This window comes from Sphaerodactylus townsendi, linkage group LG07 (assembly GCF_021028975.2).
Source record: "Sphaerodactylus townsendi isolate TG3544 linkage group LG07, MPM_Stown_v2.3, whole genome shotgun sequence".
In the NCBI taxonomy this organism is placed as follows: Eukaryota; Metazoa; Chordata; class Lepidosauria; order Squamata; family Sphaerodactylidae; genus Sphaerodactylus; species Sphaerodactylus townsendi.
This window is the reverse complement of record NC_059431.1, coordinates 98,791,965-98,807,376: the sequence shown is the minus strand read 5'-3', so window position 1 is coordinate 98,807,376 and position 15,412 is coordinate 98,791,965. Positions and strand designations below refer to the sequence as shown.

Below are 15,412 nucleotides of genomic sequence, written 5' to 3'. Positions count from 1 at the left end.
TCCAGGCTACCCACACACCCTTACCTGTGGTGGTTTTTAATGTTTTATGTTTTAATGGGGCTTTTAACCCCATTATGTAAGTCGCTGTGGGACTTTGGTGTAGGGTGGAGTATAAATGTAACAAACAAACAAATAAATAAAGATAATGAGAAAAGTGATTACTGATAGAGAAAAACACCTTTCAAGGGAAAAACAACTTCAGACCTAGCTTGCTAGATCATTTGGCCACAAGATGGAGGAAGTGTGGTCCATTGATCCTAACTCCTCAGATTGACAATCATCTTTGGCAAGTGTCATTGAAATCTTCCTTACCCGGTGTCTTTCATGGACTTAGGAGAGAGGAACTCTACCTAGAATGGCTTTGTCTGTTGCCCCCCCTAAGTTTCCACTTCGTGTAGTTGGAATATGGACTTGTGCATTAAGAATACCTTTTCCCCCTTCAAGCACATGAATTTAAAAATAAAACAAATCCAAATGTCGGAATCTTGCTAAATCAGTATAGGCCAGGGGAAAAGAATTTTTAATATGCTTTAAGGAATGTTTAGCCTTCTTGAGTAATATCTATCCTGATCAGGATGGCCCAGGCTAGCCTGATCTCATCAGTTCTCGGGGTAGGTGCTTGAATAGGTACCACCAAGGATGTACAGGACCACTATGCAGAGGCAGGTAATGGCAAACCACATTTGAACATCTCTTGCCTTCAAAACCTTACAGGGTTGCCGTAAGTTTGCTGAGACCTGATGGGACTTTACACATACACACACACGTGCGCACACATGCACACAACGCACATAATGTAGTGCCTAATTTGAAATATTTCAATTTCTTTCCTAGTGCAGGTTAGCTGTTAAAATTTGTTTTGAAAACCAACTCTTTCTTATCATGTTGCAGTCGGACATCTTCAAGTCTTGTGGATCCGGGGCTCAGCTGCAAATTCAGTCGGACAGTGGGTGTGGCCTTTTAACACAATCAGAACACATAACATATACACTTTTTCAGCAAAAGAATATGTCATTGGTAAGCTGTTGAATCTCCATCTGTGTTTTGTGGACTGTGATTAGAATTGTCAACTGCCTGAAGGAAACATGCCCCGTCTCTTTATTAGAGGTTTCATGGGATGCCTTTTGCCAAGCGATGTTAATTACCTCCATACCGTGAAAGACTTCAGGAGTCTATTTCTATACTAAGCCTGAATGAAAGGGATCAGACGTTGTCCTCCAGGCCTGTTGGTAACCCTGGTTATGACCAATGTAGAAACTCTTGATTTAGGGAAACATTACATAAACAGGGAGATTCTCCTATATGAGTGCAAAGGAAGCAGTGTTTCCTAGGTCAGCATTGCTAATACATTCAAACAACCCCCACCCTTCAGAGCCACCCTTGAAAAGTTATTGTGGGGGGTCACTTTTACCATTTCTGAAAGTTTTCCTGAAATGCAACCCCCTCCCCTTTGAGCCAGACCTATACTTTGGTATACTTATTTGTCACAATGTGCTTTGGTGCAGTGATGCTGGCTTTGCTTCCTGCCTTGTTCTACCTTCCCAGGAGTGTTTCTTGTTAGATAGCCAACAAATTTGAAGTGCCTAAGGACTAATTAAAAGGAGCAATAATACAATTAGCGCTACGTAATTTGATGCCATGTATCAAATAACCATTGATTACAGTGGGCACCCTGGTGTCTCCCATCTGGAAGAAAGTCAGCAAACATAACATGCTTCCCTTGGCTTTATAGAAAGAAAATAACTGTCAAAGTGCATGTGTGCGGTGAGCACAAGGAGCTTAGTTTAGCACACAAAAGTTAAAAGAACTGAAAGTAAATGTATGCAAGTACAGGGATAGAGCCCAGTGGTGCAGAGTGATATGTTGTGGAACTGCAGTCGAAGCTCTGCTCACAACCTGAGTTAGATCCCGATAGAAGTCGGTTTCAGGTGGTTGGCTCAAGGTTGACTCAGTCTTCCATCCTTCTGAGGTTGGTAAGATGGGTGCCCAGCTTGCTGGGGGTAAAATGTAGATGACTGGGGAAGAGAATGGCAAACCACTTTATTAAAACAAAGTGTGTCTAGTAAACATTGTGATGTCATCCCACAAGTCAAGAATGACCTGGTGTTTGTACAGAGCACACAGCTCATTTCAATTAAAGCAAAAACCTTTCCCATTGGCATTATCTCTGAGTTGAACAGCATCCATAAACTCAACATTTAACCTTTCCCTTTTAACATAGCAACAGAGTTTCGATGCAGACATCATCCTGGTATGTTGTAGGCCTATACAACTTGTGAGCATGAAACCCAAATGCAGCCCATGGGCCTTTCAGGATTTCAGCCAAGTTGTAACCAGAAACTTAACACATCTGCCTCTTCTTGCTACTGCCAAGTTCTTCCTCTAAAGCAGAATAATTCAAAGTGTAGTTAATTATCCTGGGCATTTAAAAAACTGTGAAGCGCTACTCAGAAGAAGTCTTCAAGGCTTTTACGGCTTTAGATAAGCCATCACTTGGGCTTAACAAGGTCATAAAACCATTATCTTCCTTTGGCAAGGATAAAGAGATGAACTCATTTAGGAGAGGCGTTCCTTAACAAGCTTGCCTTTAAACCCAATATATGCAATTAGAACTATAACAGAAATACATGGATACTAAGGAGAATGTGCACTGTAATGAATTTATATCAAAGTATTTTAAAAGGTCCTCTCTCCTGAACATTCGGCATGGGACCTCCTTTTATTTTATTTCTGTTCTCCCTCCTTCCTTTCTCCAACATCTTGTCCTGACTCAGCTAGATAAGGAAGAAAGAAACATTTGCAATGGTACTTGGGAACAGCTAATTGCAATATCTGCCCCCACCTTTGCTGTTCATGACTTCTTTCCTTTTGCACCCTGCTGCTTCTCTGATAATTAGTAACGGAGAGGAGGAGGGAAAGGCAAAATGATGTTAGAATCACTTGTGCCCCAGGAGAGGCTGTAGCTCGCTGGTAGAATACCTGCTTTGCGTGCAAAAGGTCCCAGGTTCAATCCCTGATATATCTCAAGTTTAAGTACAAAAGGATGAAGTAGCAGGTGATGTGAAAGAGCTCTACTTGAGAGCTACCACAAGTCAGCCAAATCTGACCTTGATAAAGCAATGGCCTCACTTAGTAGAAGGCAGCTTTGTGTGTTCAGGTCATCCTGAGCTGGGCTTTGACCCACCAATTAAGAAGAACAGTGGCATATATAATAAGAGTAGTAAAGACTTGGGTTCTGTGTGGTTTCCGGGCTGTATGGCCGTGTTCTAGCAGCATTCTCTCCTGACGTTTCACCTGCATCTGTGGCTGGCATCTTCAGAGGATCTGAAGATCCTCTGAAGGTGCCAGCCACAGATACAAGCGAAACGTCAGGAGAGAATGCTGCTAGAACACGGCCATACAGCCCGGAAACCACACAGAACCCCAGTGATTCCGGCCGTGAAAGCCTTCGACAATACAGTAGTAAAGACCTTTGTATAACCATTTTTTAAAAAAATATATGCAAAGGCCATTCTATTATATGGCAGGAAACTTGGATTTACCCTTGAGTGTACATTCAGCAGGGGGTTAGGGGTGGGCTGTAGCTAATCTGTCTGAATGATAAGCAAACCTAGTGTTATGTGGGTTTCCAAACATGTTTCATTTGTGCATAAGGTTGCCAACCTCCAGGTGAGGCCTGTAATTACAAGTGATTCCCAGACGAGAGAGGCCAATCCCCCTGGAAGAAATGGCTGCCCTGGAGGGTGAACTCTATGGCATTATATATCCCTTTGTATGTTTGGTCTGGAGAACAGAAGGTTAAGGGGTGACATGATAGCCACGCTTAAACATTTGAAGGGATGTCATGTTGAAGATGGAGCAAGCTTGTTTGCTGTTGCTCCGGAGACTAGGACAGGGAGTAATGGATTCAAAGTACAGGAAAAGAGATTAGATCTAAACATTAGGAAGAACTTCCAGATGGTAAGGGCTGTTGGACAGTGGAACACATCCTCGGAAGGTGGTGGAGTCTCCTTCTTTGAAGGTTTTTAGACAGAGACTGGATGGCCATATGTCAGGAGTTCTCTGACCGTGTCTTCCTGCATGGCAGGGGGTTGGACTTGATGGCCCTTGTGGACTCTTCCAACTCTATGATTCTATCCTCTGGTTCTAGCTCCAAATCTCCAGTAATTTCCCAATCCAGAGTTGGCAATCCTATTTGTACTCCTAATAGAGTAATGCACCATGCAATTTTGAGGTTGTTTCTGTTTCTGAGGATGTATATTTAACTGCAGAGTCCATGTTTGTCAGTGGCACAGATTGAACTTTTTCTGATATCTTTTCATCTTGATTTCTTAGAGAAATATAAGTGAGCAGCGGTCTTTGCCTCTTACGGTGGTTGGCACTCATTTATCCCAAGCTCTGAAAGCTGGCTACCCAGTAAATTTAGAACGTGCAGGTCTGACTCCTGAAATACGAGAGCTGATCACGAAAGTCATCCAAAGTCCTCCCATCAATTCAGGTGAGACATCATTCATTCATTCATTCATTCATTCATTCATTCATTCATTCATTCATTCATTCATTCATTCATTCATTCATTCATTCATTCATTCATTCATTCATTCATTCATTCATTCATTCATTCATTCATTCATTCATTCATTGTACCGACCACCCCTGAAGGGCTCTAGGCCAGTGATGGTGAACCTTTTCGAGACCGAGTGCCCAAACTGCAACCCAAAACCCACTTATTTATCGCAAAGTGCCAACACAGCAATTTAACCTGAATACTGAGGTTTTAGTTTAGAAAAAAACGGTTGACTCCAAGGCATGCATTACTTGGGAGTAAGCTTGGTGGTAGTCGGTGGCTTTGCTTTGAAGCAACCATGCAACACTTTGAATCACGACCTTAGGAGGGTTTAGAAGCAAGCCCCATTGCCAGCAACCAAGCTTACTCCCAGGTAAAGGATTGCACTTTAGTTCTTCCCATGCAAATCAATGGGGTTTAACAGCACTTAACAGGGTTACCGACACGTCGTGCCCAGCAGCCCAGGCCAGCCTAGATTTTCCGCCCCCACATGACGAACTCTGTGCCCACAGAGAGGGCTCTGAGTGCCACCTCTTGCACCCGTTCCATAGGTTCGCCACCACTGCTCTAGGCGGTGTACAGATAAAACACTTAAAAGTCATAAAAACAATTAAAAGAAGTAATTTAAAAAATAGAGGCAACACAACTAACTAAATCTAATGTTGGATGGCAACCCGTAAAAAAGCCCAAACCCAAACCCCCTGGAAGGGGACCAGTTACAGACCAGCAGAATAAAATATATATTAACAGAGCAGATGGGTCATTCCTCTTTACATGTTTCTAGTAGAATGAAGTTGTTGGAATGTGGATTACTGAAATAAGGAATTTTCAGTATCCTTGGAAAGAGGCTCTTACAGGACAAAGAGATGCAGAGAATATCTGCTTGCTGGGCACACCTTTATAATAAGCCACCGTTGTTGTATGCAAAGCCTTTCTCTCAAAATTAGAAACAGACGGTCTATGTATAAAACCTTCAGACTTGGCTGCCTACTTCTGGACTAAAGTGTTCAGAATTTGTTGCGGTCTGAGTTGGAGCTCTGTGGCAGAGCATCTGCTTTATATGTATGAGGTTCCTGCTTCAGTCTTGGTCCCTCCACTTAAAATAAACAGCAGGGCTGGGAGATACCTTTGCCCTAGTAATCAGAAAGCCACATTTAGTCTGGGGCAGGGGTCTGCAACCTGCGGCTCTCCAGATGTTCCTGGACGACAAATCCTATCAGTCCCTGCCAGAGGCTGATGGGAATTGTAGTTCATAAACATCTGGAGAGCTGCAGGTTGCAGACTCCAGGTCTGGGGGAACAGTACTGGGTTGGTTGGACTAATGATCTAATTCATCAAATATTTGAAGGCAGTGGCAAACCGCCGCTGCTTCTCACATATCTTGAAAGCCTCTTTCAGGGGTTGATGGAAGTTTGTCAGTACTTCAATAAGTACTTGTATGTACTTCAATAAGTACGGTAACCATTGATAGACAAACGTCCATTTTAGTGTTTCCTCTAAATCAGCTTAGTTTCAAGTAGTTGGAACCAAGCAAGATGGGAATTCTTCTTCCCCTTGTGTATGGCATTTTCTGTTTCTCGCACCCAAATACATATGATGCTGCTTAGTTCAGGAGAGACTGGCTGTGATCTAGCCATAGGCTCACAATATATCTGTCTCCATGAATAATGCAGAACTGTAGCATTATTCCATCTGGAAAAATGACTTAACTTCAACAACAAAATGACTGAATTTCCAGTGCCTTCTGGATCTCTCTTCCCTAAGACAGGATGAAGTTTTACATGCATCTGGAGAACCAAATGTCAATTAGGTCCTGGACTGAATTTAGGGGATTTGGATGTGCTGTCATTATTTGAAGATGTGGCCAGCATGAGTCTCTGAGTGGTCCATAAGGTTTGACAGTTGTATGCTGTCTATGGAGTTGGCACCCCTTTTCAGAATAAAAAGAAAAGTTGGTTTTATACCCCTCTTTTCTCTACTGTAAGGAGTCTCAAAGTGGCTTACAAACTACTTCTCTTCCCCTTCCCACAACAGACACCTGGTGAGGTAGGTGAGGCTAAGAGAGTTGTGTGTGAAGACTTAGGAAAAAAAGAGAAGAGTTTGGATTTATACCTCCCTTTCTCTCCTGTAAGAAGACTGAAAGGGGCTTACAAACTCCTTTTCCCTTCCTCTCCCCACTACAGACACCTTGTGAGGTAGATGGGGCTGAGAGAGTTCTGACCGAACTGTGACTAGCCCAGGGTCACCCGGCAGGAATGTAGGAGCAGGGAAACAAATCTGGTATAGCAGATAAGAGTCTGCCGCTCATGTGGAAGAGTGGAAATCAAATCCAGATCTCCAGATTAGAGTCTGCCTGCTCTTAACCACTGCACTATACTGTCTCTCACGGCAAGAAAGGGAAAGGGGCATGGCTCAGCGGTGGAGCCTTTGCTTTGCATTCATGCGATCCCAGAATCATTCCCCAGTCTCTCCAGTTAAATAGTGACATCAGATAGCAGGTGATGTGAAAGACGTTTACTAGAGATGCTGCAGATCTGCTGCCGATCAGAATAGACAATACTGACTGGGAAAGACAACAGGCCTTAACTCAGTAGAAATAGCTTTATGTGAGAAGGTTTGAAGAATGTGTGAACTGCAGCATAACCTACCTGTAGTGAGCTTGTACTCTTGTTCCCCCTGTTGAAAATGGGTTGGGCCCCGAAAGCAGCAGGAAATAGTTTGATGTCACTTTTGGTCTGATTCGTTTGATCTGGAAAGGATGGGGATGGCCATGATGCTAGAATCCCTGTGCAAAATTCTTGCTCAGCTTTGAACCAGCTGAGTAGCCCTGAACAACTTGGCTCTCCTCAGGCTAACCTGCGTCACTTCTCGCATGCAGCGGTGTTTTGAGGATGAAATGCAACTGCAAACTCCTTAGGGCAGCCTAAAAATGTGATAATGTAATTTCCCCAGATTTTAGTTTCAGTGGGTGGGTGGGTTAGAGGAAAGAGAAAGAAGCTATTCTTTGTGAATTGTTCAAGAAACTTGGTTTCTTTGTAGTTTAGTTTGTATTGCCTGATGCCAAATCTAGATGTTGCTGCCAATCTCTGAGTACTTTCCCACTGCCCTTGAAAGGCTGGGGGGTGGGTGGGGGGTGGAAGGGCAGCAGTTTTGGCAGGTAGTGCTCAAGTCAGAAACTGATCTTTTTTGGATTTCATCAGCATTTATGGAGTGCAAGTGAGGTCAGAACTTGGGTGTCGGGTTAATCTGCATTGATAAGGTTCCAGTTTTGGAGCACTGCAATTGACGTGTGCTGCGATGGTTTCCAAAGCTCCATTCTTCCATAATAATTTATTTATCAGGACAAGAACAAAAGCAGCATAATATCTTCCATTAGGGCCTGCCAAAATGACAATGAATAGTGTGAAAGCTTTCAAGTTCTGCAGAACTCTTCATCAGGTTGGATGCTCCAATACATTGAAATGGGGAGGGAGATGCTTCAAGCCATGATCTTGAGACCTTGTCTTCTTTATATCCTTCATTGCCCCAACTAATTTGTTTCTCCATCATTTTTAATACACCCTCTGCTGTCAGCTTTTCCAGGATCTGTGTATCGCAGTTGGTGTTTAAGAGACATTTGAGCTTACTGTGTTTTTTAAAATTTCCAATTGAGAGACTCGATTTTTTTACTCCTCCTAGAACAGGGGTGGCCAACCTATGGCCAATTGGCCATGCTGGCAGGGGCTGATGGGAATTGTAGTCCATGAACATCTGGAGTGCCATAGGTTGGCCACCCCTGTCCTAGAATGTCCTAAGTGCAACTTTGTGCCAGTGCCATTTTAAACCCATAAGCCTGTTACATTTTATAGAAGCTGTCAAGGTCTTGAGAGCCAGTGTGTTGTAGTGATTAAGAGCAGCAGATTCTAATCTGGAGAACCAGGTTTGTTTTTTCACTCCTTCACATGAAGCTTGCTGGGAGACCTTGGGCTAGTCACAGTTCCCTCTGAACTCTCTCATCTCCACCTGCCTCACTAGGTGTCTGTTGTGTGGAGGGAAAGGGAAGGTGATTGTAAACTGCTTTGAGACCCCTTAGAGCCGTGGTGGCGAACCTTTGGCACTCCAGATGTTATGGACTACAATTCCCATCAGCCTCTTCCAGCATGGCCAATTGGCCATGCTGGCAGGGGCTGATGGGAATTGTAGTCCATAACATCTGGAGTGCCAAAGGTTCGCCACCACTGCCTTAGAGGTACAGAAATGTGGGGTTTAAAAACCAACTCTCCTTCTTCAGTTCATGACATGAAGGCATTTGCTCCCGCCCCCCCTTTCTGTTTTTGTGGCCTCCAAACTGATGAAGAATTGTGGTGAACTTGAAATGTTGGCCATTGTTTTGTCATTTTGGTGGAGCCTAACAAAATATATATTGCAGTTTCTGGATTTTGTTTAGGACCAAAGCTGCTACCTGCAACTTTATTTTATAGTTTGATTTTCCGCAGACCATTGAAGAGCTGCTATATTTAATCTTCAGTGAATGGAATATACTGGGTGATAAATAACCAGCTTGTTCCACTTATCAAAGCAAACTTTTCTTAGCTATGAATCTGAAAGTGAGTGCAGCGGCGTCAAAGCTATGAATCCTCTTGAGTAATCTTTTTTTCCCTCCTAAGATATAACAAGAATGAAAGACATTAGAGCATTAGTACCTGCAAAGATTGAACTGTATCTTATAAGGATGACTATTGCGCTTCTGGAGAAAGGGCACGGGAGTCAGTCACTGATTTCCCAGAAAGAGACACAAAGGCTACCCCAGGAATCAGAATGGCTGCAGTCAACGATGGGATCCACACAGAAGAACGAAGAGAAGATTGTGTGGATTGAAGCCAAGGTTTGTAAAGCAGCACACACAGAAAGAGAGAGCTTGTCAAAACTAGTTCTGCAAGAAAGGAGCAAAGGAGTTTGTGTTGGTGATTCGTGTAATTCTTCCCTCAGCAGTTTTCCAGTGTTCCCCTTGAGGGCCCATCTGTACTTTCAGCTGCTTCACGACAGCCAACAAGCATGAAGATATTTTTGTGGAGGAGGAATTATCATGCTGGTTGTTGTGGGCTTTCCAGGCTTCGTAGTCGTGGTCTGGTAGATCTTGTTCCTAACGTTTTTCCTGCATCTGTGGCTGCCATCCACAGATGCAGGCAAAACGTTAGGAACAAGAGCTGCCAGACCACAGCTACACAGCCTGGAAAGCCCACAACAACCAGTTTAGTCTGGCTGTGAAAGCCTTCAACAATCCAGTTATCATTCTGTTCGCTCCTCAATACAGATGGCAGTTCAACAGTCAGAACAGAGATCATGCGGGGTTGCTGCACTGAATGTAGGTTTAGGGCATTGTCTGTTGCTGCAGGTCTGTGTCAGTGAACTCTGGGGAACAAGCAGTGATTTTCAGCTTCCTGAGACATTGGGGCATTTGTGGATGGAAAAATCTGCTGCCTTCAGCTTTTCCTAGCGTTATTGTCTTTTCCAGTGAGTCTTGACCTCATCATGTGACCAAAGTAAGATAGCCTCAGTCTGATCATTTCAGCTTGAAGATGTGGGGCAGATAAAATGTATGACAATCAGTGGGTGAGAAGGAAAGAAGGAAACTGGGGAAGGGTGAGGATATCAGAATTGCTAGGAGCAAGGAGAAAGGAACTAGTGCGGGAAGATACAGGGCTAGGTGTAGGGTTGCCCTCCTCCAGGTAGTGCCGGGAATGTTCTAGAATAACAACCGATCTCCAGACTACAGAGATTATCGGGAGAAAATGGCTGCTTTGTAGGATGAGTTGACCAGCCCTAGCTAAGTGAGGTCCTTTCCCCCCCCCCCCCAACTTCTTGTGGGTTCCCCATCCTGCAACTGTGCTTAGCCTGGCAGCAGGGACCATACAACTGGACCATGGCTTCCCCGCATAGAGGAGAGGGATAGCTGAAGATGGTGGAGAGGGAGATAAAGGTAAGTTGGCTAATGGATAAAAAAGAGAGAAGGAAGCAGGAAAAGGAGAGGGAATATGGTAATCTCCCCTGCAAATCCTTGTGATTCCCTTGCTTGTAATTATATATTTTAGGTTAAATGTTGAGCTAGTGAAGTGTACTGGACAGAATGGATCACTGGACTTTGTCTGAGGAGACCCAAGATATAATCCTGCTCACCTTGGGCTGTGCGTGTTCTCTTGGCGTAACCTATCTCATGGAATTATTATGAGAATATAAGGGGAAGGGAATATGGATACCGGCTGAGCTTCTTGGCAGCAGGGTAAAATAAAAATGTACTTTTTTTTTAAGCCTTCCACATGCATTGTTTCACAGCACCATCTAGTGGTAGCTCTGGGGAACTCCCTTGAAATGGAAAGGCCATAAATTCTGACTTTGCTGATACAGCTGTCATCTTAATGGACATACTACAGCTGCTTGTAGTAACGATGTCTGTGTAATGCTGACCACACAAAAATAATTTTGCTTTGATATTAGAACAGGTTTCATTTATTTTGTTTCCATGTATAAAGGTATGAAGGTGAAAACGTTTAATAGCCGACAATTCATGTGTTCAGAAAATCAGCTTAACTGCTCTCACAGTTAAGAGCTTCCTCTCCCGATAAGAGGGAAGCTCAGAATAACTCAATTCCTGCTGATACTTGTGCGGAAGATTAAACATATGTTCCAGCGTTGCAGGGGATTTCTTTTCCTTTTTATTCATTGACTCCATAACTGATACAGTGTCTAGAAAAGACTGTCACAATTTGGCAGAAAAAAAGTAGATCAAGCAAGTATATTAATGGAATTATCTTTCTTTTTTCCTTTTCAGGGGGATTCTGTCAAGCCAACAGTACACAAACCTAATTCTGAGTCCTGTGAAAATATAAAGCAAGATACCTCATCTACAGATTCTTCACCTTGGGTAACTATCTCTTAAATTATTCTTGAAACCAGTGTACTGAAGTGGATTTGAATGTTGAACTAGAGTCAGATCCTTATTCTGCCACGGAAGCTACCTGGGTGACCTTGAACCAAACTGTCAGGCATGGCACCTGCCTTCCCTGGTATCAAATCTTGCAGACCTCAAGGCCACCTGGTCAGGGGAAACATCCTTTCCTATACTTGTCTATCATATGTTAATGGACCTTTTGTTCTCAGTCTCTGTGTTTGATAACATAGCCAAGTAGGCAACCTCGCCTTGGGCCTTTGGAAGGGGGGAGGATGAAGTGGAGACTCCAGGTAGAAGACTATCGCTTGGCCTTGAGACACTCAGAACTGCATAACAAAGCTTTTCATACCTTATTGTTCTACTAATCTGTGGAAAGATGGGAGGGGGTATTTGAGCAGGAAAAAGAGAATAAATGTGTCTGCAGGAATCAGGCTCCCCAGATCTGGCTTCCTGCAGTTTGAGTCCTTGCTGACAACCCAATAAAGGCTTCTGATTTTATATCCAGAATCAATTTATTGATCGTTGTACCAAGACCTAATACAAATGCACACTTGAAACTCAACTTAGTTTGTTTTATTTAATTTATTTAAATACAATTTAAATAATAGAATACATTAAACGACTTGTTGAAAAGTCAGTAATTTAAAACTGCTGGTAGGCACTGATCAGATGCCATCATAAATAAAATTGTCTTCCGCTGCCTCTTAAGATCTCAAATGGTGGCCAGGCGCGCCTCCCTTGGGAGCCATAACCTTTGGGTTGCCACTGAAAAAGCCCTCTCTTGTGTATTCACCAAAGCTTCTTTGGTCAATGTGACAGTCAAGAGGGCCTCTCCCTGTGATATGAAGATATATGGGAGAAGACAGTCCTTCAAGCCATGTAGGTCAAAAACAACACCTTGTATTGGGCTTGGGAACAGGTGGGCAGCTAGTGTGATTGCTGCAGTATTTGGGATCACATGATCCCTGTAATTGGCCCCAACCAAGAGTCTAGCAACAGCATTCTGTATAAGCTGCAGCTTCTGAATACTGTCCAGGAGTAGCCCCAAGTAGAGTGCATTTCAACAGTCCAGTCTAGATGTATCTAAGGCATGGATCATTGTGGCTAGATCAGACTGATCCAGGAACAGGCTCAGCTGCGCACCTGATGAAACGGAGCGAAAGCACTCCTAAAACACAGCAGTTACCTGATTTTCTAAGATGACTCCTGTATGTGGAGCAACACTCCCAAACTGCAAGCCAGGCTTTTCAAGGGAAGCATAACTCCATGCGAGACAGAAGAGATCACAAGTCCCCAGTCTGCTTTTCTACTAACCCAGAGAACCACTGCCTTGTCAGGATTAAGTTTCAGTTTGTTCACGCTCATTAGCCCATTACCTCCTCTAAGCACTGGTTTAGAACATCAGCAGCTTCCTTAGAATTAGGTGGAAAAGGAAGTGCCTGGGCATCATCTGCATAACTCTTGGTAACCTGTCCCAGTGGTTTCATGTAGATATTAAATAGCATGGGGAATAAGACTGAACCCTGCAAAACCCCACAGACCAACAGGCATGGTGCAGAGCAGGAATCCCCCAGCGCCACCTTCTAGGACTGGCCTTCCACAGACCACCATAACATGGTGCCCCTTAGTCCCAGTGCTGCGAGCAGCTCAGTAGAATACTATGGTCAGTGATATCAAAGGCGGTTAAGAAATGCAGCATAACTGGCAGGGTTACACTACCTCTTGTCTAGTAATTGGTTGATGTAATCTACCAAGGTGACCAAAGCCGTCTCTATTCCAAATCCTAACCAGAAACCAGACTGACATGAATTCAGAGAAACAATTTTGAAACAGGCAATTACCCACTCTAATGCCTTGTCTAAGAATGGAAGATTAGAAACTTTCCTAAATTCCAAGGTTGTTGTGACAATTAAATGGTGAAGGGAAAACTGAGAGCCCCAAACTCCTTGGAGAAACGATGGGATAAAAATATACAAGATCAATAGATTTGTGTAAGGGATGCAGCTGTGACAACCTAGGTAAAAATCTTCAGTAACTGCCCACTATCCTTTTCCACTACTGTTGTTTAAAGCAGTTTACAAAGGTAAATAAAAATCACAAAACATACCTAAATTGAAAAAATCAACATCAAAAGTTGGTTCAACAGCAAAGGTACAGCGAGACTTGAAGTTCCATGTCTTCCAATAGAATTAAATCAGAAAACCCAAGAGGATAAAATCGTCTTCTGTTGATGTATCAGTGATACTAATGTTGGTGTGAAGCAACCATTTCTAAACATGGGAGCATTTCAAAGGTGCGGTGCTGTCCCCATCCAGTCAGAAAGCAGAGGAGGACATCTCATAGGGCCTCTGATGATCATCAAAGCAAGCCGATAGATCCATATGTCCTTCAGCTGCCCAAAATATTGAGTGCTTTATAGGTAAAATCTACCACTTTGAATTGTCCCTGGAAACAAACTGGAAGCCAGCACAAACCTTTTCCTACTCCAGACATGTTCACTGTGACAAACCTACAAGTTATTTGAACAAGTATCTGTTTCTGACTGATTTGGGTAGAATAACCAGTATGTCAGTTTCAACTTCATTTTACTTTGATTTCATTTTCAGCTTGTCTTGGGTTGACATTCTCGTTGTATAGACTAGATTTCAGGAACATGCACTTCTTGTTTGCGTGCCTAATTTGGATGACATGGATTAAATGTTTTTTTGAAAGTAGAATGTCTCACATTTTTTTTCCTTTCAAAGGCAAAGAGCAGCAGTGAAGAGACATTCCCTAATGTCAAGCAGGAGGTCCAGAGCCGTCAGAGCTCTATCAAATTGGCATCCTGGAATCAGCCTTTACTGAATCCTGAGGAGGAAGACCTCTTTACAGATTCCCAGTCACAGGTATGTGTAGGCCGTGAATCACGTATCACAGGATCAGACAACATCAATGCTTGAAAAGATGTTAATTGGTGAGACTCACAAACCAGATGCTGCTATAGTTGCAGAAGTTTCATTGCCTTGTTTTTTTAATGTAATTTATCACAAATTCTAATAAAAAATGTTTGTGGCATTAGCTGAACTTTGGAATGGCCTCTGAATTGGGTGCCATTCCAAGGGACATTGTGAATGAGGACATTGCGGATGTCTCTTTGAAATTCTGGGGAAGTGTGTGTTGGTTGGCAAATTAATTTAGAAAGATGGCCTTATGTTAAACCTCCACAGGGTGGCTTGCTATAGGGACTCCTTCAGGGAGAGGCCAAGCAATTTCCGGGATGGTATACAGGTAAAGTGTAAGACTTGGAATACCTTCTAGGGCCAAACTAAATGTTATAAAACAGCTCAGGGATTCTCAACCTTTTTGGCCCTGCAGGCACCTTTGAAATTTTGAGAGGGGGAGTTGAGTGCCCCCCTACCCCAAAGTGGGGGCCACAGGAGGCAGAGCCAAACCCAACATGGCTGTTGCAGAAAGTGGAGCCAAACAGAATCTCTCCCTCCTCATGCCTTTTGGGAAGAAGGAAAACCCGAAAGGGGAATGGAGCCAGACATTAACTTAAGGAGTGCTTACCAGTCCTCCAGATCCTCTAGTGGAAAACAAATACTGCACTCACTTTCTGGAAAGCTTGGCAGGCCCCAGGGAAAGCAGTGGCGCAATGGGTGCCACACTGGGGAGCCTTGCATTGGCCCAACAACTGTTGCTCTATTGTGAATGGCAAAGTGATAGTTATTCATTACTGTCATTCGTTTGTTTCAGACATTGTGATAGTTATTCATTACATTTTTTGTTACTAAAACTGTTTAGTTTCAGACTTCGTGACAGTTACTCAAATTACATTACTTGATACGAAAATTGTTTGTTTTAAACTTTGCTGTTAGCCATATTATTTGTTTGGTTAATTGATAGGCTGCCCTTCCCCACAATAGATTCAGGACAAT

The 15,412-nt window shown here is 43.2% G+C and overlaps 1 protein-coding gene across 2 annotated transcripts in view; it reads left to right on the top strand.

Annotated features, from left to right (window-relative positions):
* The window catches only part of WRN (WRN RecQ like helicase), a 74,060-nt gene that overhangs the window by 57,639 nt on the left and 1,009 nt on the right, over positions 1-15,412 (top strand). For both annotated transcript variants that reach the window (XM_048503171.1, XM_048503172.1), the window contains exons 31-35: positions 892-1,017; positions 4,336-4,498; positions 9,214-9,431; positions 11,376-11,468; positions 14,240-14,380. In XM_048503171.1, the coding sequence (XP_048359128.1) occupies positions 892-1,017; positions 4,336-4,498; positions 9,214-9,431; positions 11,376-11,468; positions 14,240-14,380 (741 nt within the window). The remainder of the gene's footprint in view (positions 1-891; positions 1,018-4,335; positions 4,499-9,213; positions 9,432-11,375; positions 11,469-14,239; positions 14,381-15,412) is intronic.